General features: G+C 40.4%; 1 protein-coding gene across 2 annotated transcripts in view; it reads right to left on the reverse strand.

Moving 5' to 3' along the window:
* The window catches only part of MEIKIN (meiotic kinetochore factor), an 85,343-nt gene that overhangs the window by 34,274 nt on the left and 34,946 nt on the right, over positions 1–16,123 (reverse strand). The window contains exons 8-9 of one of the 2 annotated variants that reach the window (XM_089335850.1): positions 13,493–13,557; positions 7,853–7,923 (exon numbers count right to left, since the gene is read on the reverse strand). In XM_089335850.1, the coding sequence (XP_089191976.1) occupies positions 7,853–7,923; positions 13,493–13,557 (136 nt within the window). Of the gene's footprint in view, positions 1–7,816; positions 7,924–13,492; positions 13,558–16,123 lie in introns of those variants that run through there. The other variant, XM_089335849.1, reaches the window with a different exon arrangement.

The following is a 16,123-nucleotide window of genomic DNA, read 5'->3' on the forward strand; positions in this document are numbered from 1 at the left end:
AACATCTCCCCAAAAGTGTTTTGTGAAAGGAAAACAAATGATGAGATTTATCAATATTTAAAATTTAATCTCAGGACAAACGCTAAATATATTTAACTGTCTTTATTATACAGTAATATGCATGTAAGAAACTAACTGTCCTCTTGACATAGAAACTGGCAACTGTTAAGACAATGTGTTATTTTTCTAACTCATCCCCAACATTGAAAATTGGAGACCATTGAGTGATTGCTTGTCCTAAGTTGTTTAACTCCTCTTATGCTTTCAGGATGTCTTTACAATATTTCCCAAAGTTTAAATATATTCAACATAAACAGGGAGGTGCAGTTGAACTGTGGATAGGGGTATAAAGAGGATGACAGAGAGAGAGAGAGAGAGAGGACTTAGAACAGATATAAGGTATATTCCAAGACAAGGAATGGGAGAACAAACATGGAGCAGAGTGAGGCGTTTACAGTCCCTGAAGACTTTTCTTTCCATGAATATTTCACATCTTTCAAACAGCTTTCTCTCTCACTCCTGCCATCATTCGCAGCAATTTTGAAAACCTACTCAATCGACTGGCCTCTCAGTTCCTTGACTCCTACATTTCCAATAATATTTTACGCTCATGCCATCTCAGTCACTTCATAATCAAATATCAGCCCTTACCTTTAACAGAAACTACATAACCACCAATTCCAGGAGCTTCCTGTATCTTTTCAGTTCTGGCTGAAATATCTTCGTGAAATAAATTCTGCCATTCATTAAAATCTCTAGTTCACTGATCGTACAATTTTAATCTTTATCTATTAACCCTCTTCTTTTTCCTTCCTTGTCTACTCTGTATTCTCTCTCTATCACAGATACCTGACAAATTTCCAGCATTAGATAAACCTTGACATCCATAGCTTTCATGCCTCCAGAGCAAATGAGTACTGAGGAAAACTGTATAGTCTGGCATATCAACACCACCACCAGCTCAAAAGGCAAAGCCATAGACAAGCAACACTGCTACACTTCACCAGCTTCTCAGGACTATTTCACACCTATACGAATTTCCTGAAACTTCTTACTTCTTTCCCTCTACTATTCTCAGCTAACAGTCTGGCCACACACTTCCTTATAACAGTGGCCATCAAACAGGATGCCAACACTCAAAACTCACATTATTTGGGGCAGGGGGTCAGTTTAGAACTTGAGTGCCCGTGTTAAAACAGTACTAAGAATGTCATCACCCCAAAAGCAGAACATTAAGCCAAACATGGAATCTTTCTCAGTGCAAAGCCAGTCTTCCCACAATTACATCCACAAATTTACCACACTGGAAATGAAAAGCCATTTCCTCTACTTGTATATTGCATCCATTCCTCTGCATTTTTTCAGGAACTTCCCTCTTCCAGATAATAGTTTAGGGAACTTTTGTAGTAGTTTTATTAAGGTATAACTTAGATATCATAAAATTTACCCACCTTAAGGATAAAATTCAATTTTTAAACGATATTCACAACATTGTGACCACCACAATCTAATTTTCAAAACGTCTGTCTCTTAAAATAAGGCTTGTATTCATTAGCCGTCATCTGCCTTTTCACTATCACCAGCCCTAAATAATCAGTGAACTATTTCTGTCTTTATAAATTTGCCCATCATGGATATTTCATATAAATGAAATCATTCAGTATGTGTTCTTTTGTGACTTAGCCCTTTGATGTCATACAATATTTTCAAAACTTCATCCATGTTGTGACATGTATCAAAGCTTCTTATATTTCTACTGCCAAATAATATCATATTATATGAATACGCCACATTTTATATATCCTTTAATCATTAGATGGGCATTTGAGTTGTTTCACTTTTTAGCTATGATGATTAATGCTGCTATGAACATCATGTAGAAGTATTTATGAAGATGCATGTTTTCATTTCTGTGGGTGTAAACCTTAGCCTACAATGGCTGGATCTGTGTTTCTTCCTTTCTTCTGCTTACTTTGGATTAAATTTGATCTTCTTTTTCTAGTTTCCTAAGATGGATGCTTATTGATTTTAGATCTTTCTACTTTTCAAATGAACTCATTAAATGCCATTGCTTTTGCCATATCCCACAAATTTTGATAAATTATATTTTCACCTTAAATTATTTTTTTCATTTGCGAGATACTGAAATAGATATAAGAGAAAGAGAAAGCAAGTCCTACATGAGAAACAGAATCGGACCAAGTGCTCACTCCCGTTCACTGGCTCATTCCTTAAGTAGCTGCAGCAGCAGAGGGGATGGAAGAAACCTGATTGAGGTGGGCATCAAACCCAGGCACTTTGATATGAAACATGAGCCTCTTACCTTGCAGATTTACTCCTAGGCCAAACGCTCGCCCCTGTATTTTCATTTTTATTCCGTCCAAAATACAGTCATGATGTAAAGGACAAGAGGGAGGAATTTGCAGCGGGATTGCAGGATAACAGCGAAGTTCTATTTCTAGTTTTTTAAGGAATCTCCGTAGTCACTGTACTAATTTACTTTTCCACTAACAGCATTTAAGAATCCCCCTTTTGGGTAGGCACTATGGCACAGCAGGTTAAGCTAATGTTTGCAAAGCTGGCATCCCACATCAGTGTTCTGGTTGGAGTCCCAACTACTTTGCTTCCAGTCTAGCTTCTTCTTAATGTACCTGACATGATGGTCCAGCTACCTGCACCCCATCACCCATGTGGGAAACCAAGATGGGGTTCAGGCTTCAGCTGCAGCTGTTGTGGCCATTTACGGTAGTGAACCAGTAAATGGAAGTCAGTCAGTCTCTCTCTCTCTCTCTCTCTCTCTCTCTCTTCCCCCTCCCTTTCTCTTTCCCTCTCTCCCTTTCCACTTTGTTGCTCTACCTTTCAAATAAATAATAACTGTTTAAATCAAATGTTCTCCTTTCACCACCTCCTTGCCAGCATTTGTCACTTTTTCTTTTTGGTATATTAGCCATTCTGACAGGGGTGAGGTGATACGTTATTGTGGTTGTGATTTTCACTTCCCTGATTGCTAGTGACATTTAACACCTTTTCATATATTTATTAGCCACTTGTTCTTTTGAGAAATGTCTATTCATGTCCTTTGCCCATTTCTTAACTGGATTGGTTGATTTTGTATTGCTAAGTTTGCTGAATTACTTATATATTCTGGATATTGATCTTTTGTCAGATAAGGAGATTGCAAATATTTTCTCCCATTCCATATGACATTGCATCACTTTGTTGTTTCCTTTCCTGTGCAGAAGCTTCTGAGTTTGGTACAATCCCACTTGTCTGCACTTTTGGGGTCTTATCTAAAAATCACTGCTTATACCAATGTCTTGAAATATTTTCTCTATGTTTTCCTGTAGCAATTTCGCTACTGTATGTTCTTGGCACTTATATCAACAAATTAGTGGGTTGTATGTGTGTGGACTGATTTCTGAGTTTTATATTATTTTCTATTGATTTATGCCAGAGTCACAATGTTTTAATTACTGTAACTTTGTAGTATCCTTTGAAGTCAATATTGTGGTATCTCCAGCTAGCTTGCTTGTTTCCTTACTTCCTTCCTTTTTCTGAATATCATTTTGGCTATTCTGGGTCTTTTATAGTTCCATATGAATTTTAGGGTTTTTTTTTCCTAATTCTGTAAAGAATAGCATTACTTTTGTATCATTTATTAGAATATCCATCTCTCTGCAATCAATTATCCATCTGTTCTTGCATGTTGTCTACTTTTCCCATTAAAGCCTTTAGTGTGTTAATCAATTTTTTAAAAATTGCTGGTCTGACAATTCTAACATTCCCTCCACATCTGACTGTGTTCTGATACTTAGTTTCTTCAAACTGGTGGGGGTTTTTTGTTTGTTTGTTTGTTTTGTTTTGTTTGCCTTGTAATTTTTTTTGAAAGGTGGCCATGATACCAGCCCTCTGCTGTGGCCAGGGAGTGCAGTGGAGGATGGCCCAGGTGCTTGGGCCCTGCACCCCATGGGAGACCAGGAAAAGCACCTGGCTCCTGGCTCCTGCCATCGGATCAGCACGGTGCGCCGGCCGCAGTGCGCCGGCCGCAGCGGCCATTGGAGGGTGAACCAACGGCAAAGGAAGACCTTTCTCTCTGTCTCTCTCTCTCACTGTCCACTCTGCCTGTCAAAAAAAAAAAAAAAAAAAAGAAAGGTGGCCATGATAAACTAGGTAAAAGGAACTATGGTGGATAGGTCTTTATTATTACAGTGATAAGATATGAGACAGGAGATTTTCTATAGCCCTGTGATAAGGTCATAGGATTTTTGGTGAGTCTGAGCCCCAGGAATGTGATCTTCACAGTGCTTCTGATTTTTTCCCCCCTCCTTAGATGAGATATAGTAGAGGGAACTGAAGTTGTTATTTCCCATCCCATAGGTAGGTTAGGCTCTGATAACAGTACGTTAGATTCTGGAAAAATAGTTTCTCTTGAAGGCAGGTATTGTTAATAAGAGTGCTCTGACTCACTGCAAAATGATTCCTTTCCCCCTCACACTGCAGCAGCATGAGAGGATTAAGTTTCAATAATCACTATGAAGACCTCATAGGGTTCCTGGAGACAAAACTCACAAAAGGAGGAGGGGGAGCCTATGAATGGGTTTCCCTGGAATTTTTTTTTTTTTTTTTTTTTTTTGACAGGCAGAGTGAACAGTGAGAGAGAGAGACAGAGAGAAAAGTCTTCCTTTGCCGTTGGTTCACCCTCCAATGGCCGCCGCGGCCGGCGCGCTGCGGCCGGCACACCGCGCTGATCCAATGGCAGGAGCCAGGAGCCAGGTGCTTTTCCTGGTCTCCCATGGGGTGCAGGGCCCAAGCACCTGGGCCATCCTCCACTGCCCTCCCGGGCCACAGCAGAGAGCTGGCCTGGAAGAGGGGCAACCGGGACAGAATCCGGCGCCCCAACTGGGACTAGAACCCAGTGTGCCGGCGCCGCTAGGCGGAGGATTAGCCTAGTGAGCCGCGGCGCCGGCCCTTCCCTGGATTTTTTATCTCTTAGATTCTTTTTTTTTTTTTTTTTTTTTTGACAGGCAGAGTGGACAGTGAGAGAGAGAGACAGAGAGAAAGGTCTTCCTTTTGCCGTTGGTTCACCCTCCAATGGCCGCCGCGGCCAGCGCGCTGCGGCCGGCGCACCGCGCTGATCCGATGGCAGGAGCCAGGAGCCAGGTGCTTTTCCTGGTCTCCCATGGGGTGCAGGGCCCAAGCACCTGGGCCATCCTCCACTGCACTCCCTGGCCACAGCAGAGGGCTGGCCTGGAAGAGGGGCAACCGGGACAGAATCCGGCGCCCCAACCGGGACTAGAACCCGGTGTGCCGGCGCCGCTAGGCGGAGGATTAGCCTAGTGAGCCGCGGCGCCGGCCTATCTCTTAGATTCTTAATCACATTGAGTCTTCAGAAATTCATAAAAATAGTTTAGGCTTTGATGCCCTGATAAAGTTCCTATGTAGAGTTCTACTTATGGATTTCTATTCTGAGTAGTTGTGATTCTTTCTGTCTTCCTATTTCTTCAATGTCTGGTACAGCAGTTTGCCCTGAAACCTCACTTCTTGAGTGGATATAAGAAGAGTTGATGATTTTTCAGTTTTCTCTGCTTTTAACTTATTGTTGGGACAGAGCAGGAGACTAAGATTCTTAAGACTGGAAAATGGAACTCCTACAATTGTGTTTTTTCCCTTATAATAGCACACCTTCAAGCAGCATTCAATATTGTTGACCACTCTCCCTTCTTCTGGGGAGAAATGCTTTCCCCTCTTGGTCTCCATGACACCATATTCAGTGTATCTTCCTCCTTCTCTCTGGTCACTCTTCCTGTTCTACATAAATGTGACTTTCAAGGATTAATCCTGGACCTTTCTCTCCATCACTATATAAATAATCTTTCCCAGGTGGTTTCATTGACTTCAAAAATATCTGTAACACTTTATACCCCTCTCTTTTTCTACTGACTCCAGATTTACAGCCAATGACCCACTGTCATATATCCTTAGATCTTACCTCTCCTATCATATTAATCAGTATCTTTATCCACCAAAGATGCCCATAGCAGAAACTTAGAAGTCTATTTAAAAAATATTTATGGGACGGTGCTGTGGCATAGCGGGGGAAGCCACTGCCTGCAGTGCCGGTATCCCATATAGTCTCCAGTTCAAGTCCCGGCTGCTCCTCTTCTGATCTAGCTCTGCTCTGGCCTGGGAAGATGGCCCAAGTCCTTGGCACCTGTGCCCATGTGGGAGACCCAGAAGAAGCTCTTGGCTCCTGGCTTCGGACTGGCCCAGCTCCGAATGTGGCAACAATTTGGGGAGTGAACCAGCAGATGGAAGACTCCCCCACCACCACCTCTCTCTCACTCTGTCTCTGCCTCTGCTTCTCTGTGACTCCACCTTTTAAATAAATAAATAATATTAAAAAAAAAAGATTTAAGAGGCTGGCATTGTGGTATAGCAGGTAACGCCACCACCTACAATGCTGGCATCATATATGGGTACTGGTTCAAGTCCCAGCTCCACCATTTCCAATCCAGCTCCCTGATAATGCACCTGGGAAAGCAACAGAAGAGGGCCCAAGAAGTTGGGCCCCTGCATCCACATAGGAGACCCAGAAAAAGCTCCTAGCTCCTGGCTTCAGCCTGGCCCAGTTCTGGCCATTTAGCCATTTGGAGAGTGAACCAGCAGATGAAAACCCTCTCTGTGCCTATCTGTCTGTCTTTCTGACTCTGCCTTTCAAATAAATAACATAAATATTCTAAACAAAAAGATTTGAAAGGCAGTGTTAGAGAAGGAGGAACAGAGCAAGAGATCTTCCACCAAGTAGTTCACACCCCACATGCCTATAACGGTCAAGGATGAACTAGGAGCCAGAACTCCATCTAGGTCTCCCACATCTGTGGCTGGAACCTAAGTAGCTGGGCCATCATCTGCTGCCTCCTGGGCATATTAATAGGAAGATGGATCAGAACAGAGTAGCTAGGCACCCTCCTATGGGATGCAGGCATCCCCACTGGAAGCCTAATCTGCTATGCCACAACACCTGCCCCCCAAGTCTTTCTTAACACTTCTTACTCCTTCCTCTATTCAATACACCAACTCTCCAGGCAAAAATTTCTAGAATCCATTCATATCTCTCTATCTCTCCTACAATACGCCCTGATCAAAACCATCACAATCTCTCACCAGAAATCTTTGAAACTTCCTGCTAATGATTTTCCCTGTTTACCACTCTGTCCTTTTTCAATTTGTTCCCCAATCTAAATATTGACAGAGTGTTGCAACAAAATTAATACAAATTATAGATACAGAAGGGCCTGCTACAAGTGCCTCAAAATACTGGTAAAAATCTAAATCTCCATTTTCTCAGCTATAAAATAGATAACAAAAGACTAACTATTTGGTTTGCTAGAACAATATAAACAAAAGATGTAATTAAGAAAATTCCATCCAAAAGCAACTACTGCTAAATACAAAAAAAAGTTCAAATTCTTCTCCAAAGTTCTGCAGATTTCAAGCCTCACATATTGATTCAGAAATAATCTTCTGCATAAGACACTACTCTGGCTACACAGTGATTCTTATTTTTACCTTAACTTAATGACTAATAGATATCTAATTACTCAAACAGAAGTTGGAAAAAATGTAAATTTTTCATTCTCTTTCATTAACAGTATATCAAGTAGATATTGACGTATATGCTGTATTCATTCTTTTTTACAAGACTGAATGATCTAATTTCTAAACTCCAAAAATGCTTTTAATTATGGACTTAAATAGTTGAAAAGATACTTCTTGTGAAAGTACTGATTAAAGGTATATTCTTTACTATTAAAGTATATGATTCATGTAGTTATTCTTCTTCAATACTTGCTTTTTTCTTTGCTTTTTCAGAGGATGAAGGGCATGTTTTCTCAGCAAGTAAAACCTCACAAGCAGCATTATCTATAAATGAAAGCATAGTTTAATACTCTAATCATTGAACTGTCATTTACTATACATATAGAGGACATAAAATTCAAATTTAACAAAATCAAAATCTTGACCTTCATGACTGTATCTTTATAATGGTTTAAGAAGAAAAAATTATGCTGAATAATCTGACTTGCCTTATATAGAAGAAAATATATTTAAAAATATCTTTACTTCAAGAGCTCCAGGTTTTTACAGAAGTACTTGCCTTTCAATCGTATGTGATTAAAATTCTTCATTATCCTACTATTTCCACTATCCTGTATGGTTAGGCTTTCCATTTCTATCAGTATTGAAAACAAACTCAGTCCTTGCTCATCTTACCAAAAACTTTTTCCATTCCCCATATCCCTCTCCCATTACAGCCTACCTGTTGTCCATAGGCAAGTTTCTTCAAAGATCTGTCAACAAATACTACCTTTACTCCCTCTCATCCAACTTTCAAATCCAAGCAATCCAGCTTTAACTCCCACTGATATCATACAAACCCTTCCTGTCTTCTCTCACTGGACCTCAACTCAACAAGAGGGCACACCCTTCCTCTCTGGTCCCTTTTATGGTTCCTCTTCAGTCTTCAGTCTTTCCTTTTCCTTACTTTGCAGACCTGAACCACAGCAATAGTATTTATAGTGCCTGCTATGTGTCAACTTTACCCATTATATTTACTTAATATCTCATATTTAACTTTTTCTTTATTTATAGCATCACTATCTTGATCTATGGCACCAAAATGTTTTCCTTTAGATTATTTTAATTGCTTTTCAGTCCAGCTCCCTCTGCAGTTCATTCTCTTCCTTGTATATTTAACATGCATATCTACTATCATTTGCTTAAAACTCTTTAAAGGTATTCCACTGACCCCAAATTAAAAATGAAGCTCCAAAATCTGGAATACAAAGTCCTTTTTATGATCTGTGTATTTGCTTACTCATTCCTCACCCTCATTGCATAAGTTAATAGAGTTGGCTAAATAATATACAGGATGACCAGTTAAATTTGAATTTCCAATAAACACCAAGTGTTTTTGCAGCATGAGTACGTCCACTATAATAGTATAACCATGTGCAACATTTGAGACATATCTACATTAAAAATCATTTGCTATTTATCTAAATCCAAATTTAACTGGCTATTCTATAACTTTATTTGCTAAATGTAGAAACCTATAGGTTAATTATTCCTTTTCTACTTCACCTCTTAATGTACAAAGAAGTAAGTGCATTTGAGAGCTCTGTAAGAGATAAAACTAGTAACAAGATTTGACAGTATATTAAGTAGAAAAGTAATAAGAGGGTGCACGTTTGGTCTACTGGTTAAGATGTTAGTTAGGATGCCCATATCCCACATTAGAGTGCCTATGTTAAACTTCTGACTCCATTTTCCTGCTAACGCAGAAACTGGGAAGCCGCAGTGATAGATGATGATGGATGTCTTAAGTATCTGGGTTCCTGCCATGTAGAAGTGAGAGACCAGGATTGAGTTCCCAGTTCACAGCATCTGCCCTTGGCCATTATTGGCATTTGGTGAGTGTGGGATCTTTCCTTTCTGTTTCCATGTGCCTCAAATAAAAAGAAAAAATAAGAAAAGAGTTATTGAGGATGACCCCCTAGTTTCCTGGTTTGCTCAACTACATTTGCTGAGATGGAAGACTCTGGAATAGGATCAGGTCAGGTTTTGGGGACTGTAATTCTCAGTTCTCAAATCTCATTTTATTTGATCTTTTGCTCTTTCTATAGTTGGGATCGCTGCCTCCCCAGCACACTCACATCTCATGACCTCTGAGATGTCATTCTCTCCTGGTTTTTCTACTACTACACTAGCCAGTGAATCTCTGTTTCCTTTGCTGGAGCTCTCTCTACATGCCTACTTCTAAATGTTTGAGTGTCCTATTTATATTCTTTTTACACATCTCTTTTCTATTTATTTCCTGCATGATTTCATGTAATCCTATGGCTTAAAAACATCCATATTCTAGCACCAAATATACATAGACATATCTCTACAGTGAAAGCCTCTACTCTAAACTATAAAATCCTGCATCACAAACTGCCTTTATAATATCTCCACTTGAAAGATAGTAAGTCCCTCCATTTTAAATGTTTTATTAAAGTATACCATATATAGTGGTCACAAATCTTATGTGTATATATATAGATAGATAGATAGATAGATAGATAGATAGATAGATATATTCATCAATATAACCACCAATCAGGTCAAGATATAAAACATTTCCAGTACCCGAGAAGTCTCCTATCTATGTTCAGTTGGTAGTCCCTTTCCAAAGATTACCTCTATTCTGACTTCCATTATCCAGAATAGTCTTGACCACCTATCAACTTTGTATATTTAAAAACTACACAGTGGCCGGCACCGCGGCTCAATAGGCTAATCCTCTGCCTGTGGCGCCGGCACCCTGGGTTCTAGTCCCGGTTGGGGTGCCAGATTCTGTCCCGGTTGCCCCTCTTCCAATCCAGTTCTCTGCTGTGGCCCGGGAAGGCAGTGGAGGATGGCCCAGGTCCTTGGGCCCTGCACCTGCATGGGAGACCAGGAGAAGCACCTGGCTCCTGGCTTCGAATCAGCGAAGTGCGCCGGCTGCAGCGGCCATTGGAGGGTGAACCAACGGTAAAGGAAGACCTTTCTCTCTGTCTCTCTCTCTCTCTCACGGTCCACTCTGCCTGTCAAAAACAAACAAACAAACTACACAGTGTACACATGTGTGTGTCTGTGTTATTTCACGCAACATTACTTGAGCTGGTAGATTAAATGTAATATATTCAAGCCAAAATCTCTGAATCATTCTCCCAATTTTCTCTGCTCTATAGTGCTCCCATATTAATAAATGAATCACCATTCACCTAGTTTTTTTTTTTTTTTTTTTTTTTTGGACAGGCAGAGTGGATAGTGAGAGGGAGAGACAGAGAGAAAGGTCTTCCTTTGCCGTTGGTTCACCCTCCAATGGCCACCACTGCTGGCGCGCTACGGCCGGCGCACTGCGCTGATCCGATGGCAGGAGCCAAGTGCTTCTCCTGGTCTCCCATGGGGTGCAGGGCCCAAGGACTTGGGCCATCCTCCACTGCCTTCCCGGGCCACAGCAGAGAGCTGGCCTGGAAGAGGGGCAGCCGGGACAGAATCCGGTGCCCTGACCTGGACTAGAACCCAGTGTACCGGCGCCGCTAGGTGGAAGATTAGCCTATTGAGCCATGGCGCCGGCCTCACCTAGTTTCTTAAGGCAAAAATTTAACATTCACCCTTGACCTCTATTTCTCTATTACCTAATCAGAAAATTCTGGCACATATACTTATAAAATACATCTCAAATCAGACCATTGTTATCATCTTAGTCTAAGACCCCACTCCAATAGCTAAACCAGTTCTTCTTGCTTCTACTCTTCTCTTCTTAATCTATTCTTTGCATGTGGTAGCCAGAACAATAATTCTAAACTACATCTAAATCTTTAGAACATAGAATACCAACCTAGAATGCTAAGACTATAGAAATATTGGACATAGAGGCCAGCTCTCTGCTGTGGCCAGGGAGTGCAGTGGAGGATGGCCCAAATCCTTGGGCCCTGCACCCCATGGGAGACCAGGATAAGTACCTGGCTCCTGCCATCGGATCAGCGCGGTGCGCCGGCCGCAGCGCGCCAGCCGCGGCGGCCATTGGAGGGTGAACCAACGGCAAAGGAAGACCTTTCTCTCTGTCCCTCTCTCTCTCTCACTGTCCACTCTGTAAAAAAAAAAAAAAAAGAAAGAAAGAAATACTGGACATAGAAGCACAGAACCCATGATCTTTTGGAAGGCTGGAATTATTCCAGTCTGTTGTTTTCTTCCCTGGAGTGATGTTTTCACCACTTAGGAGAGGTGAAACACGGGGGTTTCCCAGGTATTGAGATGACTTTACATCTCACTACAACATACACGAATCCCTTGAAGTGGTGTTGTCCAAGATGGTAGCCACCAACCTCATCAGACTACTTAAATATAATTAAAATGAAATAAAAAACAAAAATTTTTAAATATATACCTGATCATGTCATCTCTCTGCTTTAAGATGCTCTAAAACATTTTTCATCACATTTAGAATAAAATCTCTGGTTGTTGACATGGCATAGAAGATTCTACACATTATACCACCTGAATAGCCCTCTGATCATATTTCAACCATTCATCTTCTTAATCTGCTGCAGCCACACTAACCTCTTTCCTCCTCTTTGAACAGGTCAAGAAGATTTCCATCTCAAGGCCTTTTTATGTGTTCCTTTCACCTGTCATTCCCTGGCTAGTAGCAGTAGATAAGATTGTAAAGGAGCCACAGCAGGAGTTGTTCAGAAATAATTTCCTGTTTATCTGTTACAAGCTATCACATCATTGAGGGCAGGAACACAACCATTTTTTCATTTCTTAATACTTGGTAAATAGCCTGGTATACAACTGGAACACAGTTGGAATTATTAAAGAATATGCAAAAAATATCTCTAGAGCAAGATGTGATTGATCAATGCATACAAGAATGTAAAGACATACATGATTTCAGCATCCTTAGTCCGCCCTTCCTCATGCTTTATAAATAATATTTTCTACATCTAAAGCAAAACTTTTCATTGAGAAAGACCTAGGTAAAATTATGGTTGTTTCGGTGTCTTCACCACTTTTCCTTTCAACACCTCTCTTTTCTTGTTTACAGGTTGCCATACACTTTGATGTGGAAACAAATCTCCCTTCTAACACGCATCCTCTAGTATAGAACATATTACTTCTTCCAATGATCGGTACTTATACAAGTTTAGTTTTTCTATTGCTAGTCTTACTATCAAAATTATCTTAAATCATTTTTATATTCACCATCTGTAACATAATGCCTGGCATTTAGCAATTGATCATTAAGATGATTCCTTAAGTGAAGATTATGCAAATATACATTTTTAGTTCATGTAAACATTTATAACTATCAAGAAGAAAATCAGCAGTTCTTCACATTTATTGCCAAATAGATGCTATAAAATTTTTGCAGAAGATAAAGTAAACAAAAATGTGAGATCCAAGAGAGGTTAACAAGAATGTAAATGTCTTCCGAAGTTTATTCTAATAATAATAAATTAATAGAATGCCAATAATATGAGATAATCTGTTTATTCCATTATTTTCAATCATCAAATATAACAATAATATATCCGATTTCTTTTCTTTCCCTCCTACTACTGAAACCTCTAAGGGCAGGGAAAGTGGATCCTTCCCACTGGTATACAAAATAATGCCTCGTATAGAGTACCAATCCAGTAAATGTTTATTAAATGAATAGTACTCGCTTTGGCAGCACATATATTAAAATTGGAATGATATTAAGTGAACAAAAGATGGGTCCTGAAGGGATAGTTAAGACCTACTTTCCAATACTACATATCTTCATATCTTAACTACAAACAAATGAAAAAGCACTCAGTTTCCTGGGTGATCATTTTTTTTAAATACTGGATGCATAAGAATGCAATATATATATATATATATAATAACAAAAATAATTAGTTTCACTGTTTATTACCTGATTTTGAATCTGAAGTATACTTTGGTTTTGAAGGAATACTTTGGTCTGCTAACATCATCCCTCTATAATAAGAACAAATTTGTGGCATTTTCTTATCCTTTAGTAATTTTAAAGAATCTTCAAACAATACTTAAATCATTCGCATGCAATTAATTATCTTATAGAAATAATCCAATTGCTGGAAAAATATTATCATATCTGTATAAAATAGCTTAATAACAAAAGACAATATATTTATACATTTAGTAGTGTGAGACATTTGGCATAGAATACAAGGCATAGTGTTTACAATCAGAAAGACCAGATTTTAAACCCTAATTCAGCTACCCACACTCGAATGGCATTATGAAAGCTACTTAGCCTATCTTGAGTCTTGTTTACTTACCTCATTAATGCTAAAGGAAGAGCAATTCTGTTTCCTAGGGTTCTCATGGTAACCAGTTCAAGCAACATGACAGAGAAACTTTTGGCGATGGGGGGAATATTCTTTTCTCTTTTTGTACACCTATAAATGAGACTCCTTAAATTTTATCTAAATATGTGGGAGAGAATAAGGATCAAAGCATAGCTTTTGAGCAACAAAATGGATTTCCTAGCAAGGTAATGGAGCTGCAAACCAATGTGAGAAGAGAATTTCTGTTGAACTCAGTAATCAGAAAACAATTTTAAAGGTCCTGCACTGTGGTATAGTGGGTTAAGCCACCGCCTGCAGTGCCAGCATCCCACATGGACATTGGTTTGAGACCTGACTGCTCCACTTCCGATCCAGCTCTCTGCTATGGTCTGGGAAAGCAGTAGAAGATGGCCCAAGGTCTTAGGCCCCTGCACCTGTGTGGGAGACCCAGAAGAAGCTCCTGGCTCCTGGCTTTGGATTGGCGCAGCTCTGGGCATTGCGGCCAATTGGGGAGTGAACCATCGGATGGAAGACCTGTCTCTCTCTCTCTCTCTGCCTCTCCTTCTCTTTGTGTAACTTTAACTTTCAAATAAATAAATAAATCTTGAAAAATTTTATTATTTCATATTTCCATGTAAACTTATTCTATCAAAACAGTACTTTCTTGTTTCTGAGTGAACTTTAGGTGGGTTTATTTTTACAAATGCTCTTCTAGAATTCTCTTGTAATAAAGTTATTTTTAAGTAATAGTCTAGCGGCCAGCACTGTGGCTCACTTGGCTAATCCTCTGCCTGCGGCACCGGCTCCCTGTGTTCTAGTCCCGGTTGGGGCGCCAGATTCTGTGCCAGTTGCTCCTCTTACAGTCCAACTCTCTGCTGTGGCCCAGGAGGGCAGTAGAGGATGGCCCAAGTGCTTGGGCCCTGCACCCACGTAGGAGACCAGGAAGAAGTACCTAGCTCCTGGCTTCGGACTGGCACAGCACACTGGCCATGGCAGCCTTTTGGGGGGTGAACCAATGGAAGGAAGACCTTTCTCTCTGTCTCTCTCTCTAACTCTGCCTGTCACCCCCCAAAAAAAGAGTCTAGCATAATGTTACAACTCTACTATTGAATTTAAATTTAAATTTTTTCTTTTTCCTATCTTGAGCCTGAATCAGACTCCTAAAATAAAGTAGGAAAAACAATCATAGTTTTTTTCTTTTTGGCCTCTCCTATTTGGTAGTTAGTCTTTGGGTTCCTCTGGCATTTGAAAGGGGGAGTTGTAGAAAAAATAGGAAAGGTCCTTCTTGATCTTGATTGGTACTGTTATGTTACTGGTGTCCTGGGATTGACAGACAACCAAGTGCTGACTCTACATCAAAGGACCCTTCAGAGATTTCCCTATCACTAGGTCTCTCTCACTTGCTACTGCTGATTGATGACCTCCACAGTTTTTTTTTAAAGATATATTCATTTTACTTTAAAGGCACAATTACACCAAGGGAGAAGCAGAGGCAGAGAGATCCCCTGTCTGCTGGTTCACTCCCTGAATGGCTGTGACAGCCAGAGCTGGGCCAATCCGAAGCCAGGAGACAGGAGATTCCTCCAAGCCTCCCACATGGGTACAGGGGCCCAAAGACCTGGGCCATCTTCCAATGCACTCCCAGGCACCTTAGCATGGAACTGGGTCAGAGGCGGAGCAGCTGGGACTTGAACCAGAGCCCATAAGGGATGCCAGTGCTTCAGGCAGTGTCTTAACCCACTAAGCCACAGCACTGGCCCCTCAGTTTTTGCATTTGATATAACATCCAGCCTCCTTTGATTGTGATTACTTTGCCCTTTGTAGGAAGTTACACTGGGCATGACCCCTTTCAAGGTAATCCACAATTGCACCCATGCTATGGAATCCATGTCTGATTTGCACATATAATGTACAAATCTTTATTGTGTCAATTTCTGAAATGCCATCCAGATTCCTATTTATTCTGGTATTTTAAATCATCTAACATACTTTAGATTTTTCAGGCTTGAATCAGAAACCTAATTCCAGGGAACATATGGTGTGCCTTTTGAATCATTCTTTTGGAATTTCTCCTCTATGGAGAAATATGAACTCAGGATATGAACAAAGATAAGTTTCCCTCCTCTCTGCCATCTAGCTTGAAGGATTACTTAAAAAGGATGGGTGGGCAGCGCTGTGGCAAAGTATGTTAATCCTCCGACTGTGGTGCCAGAATCCCATATGGGTGCCGGTTC

This window comes from Oryctolagus cuniculus, chromosome 6 (genome assembly GCF_051225735.1).
Source record: "Oryctolagus cuniculus isolate XC-2025 breed Fujian yellow rabbit chromosome 6, ASM5122573v1, whole genome shotgun sequence".
In the NCBI taxonomy this organism is placed as follows: Eukaryota; Metazoa; Chordata; class Mammalia; order Lagomorpha; family Leporidae; genus Oryctolagus; species Oryctolagus cuniculus.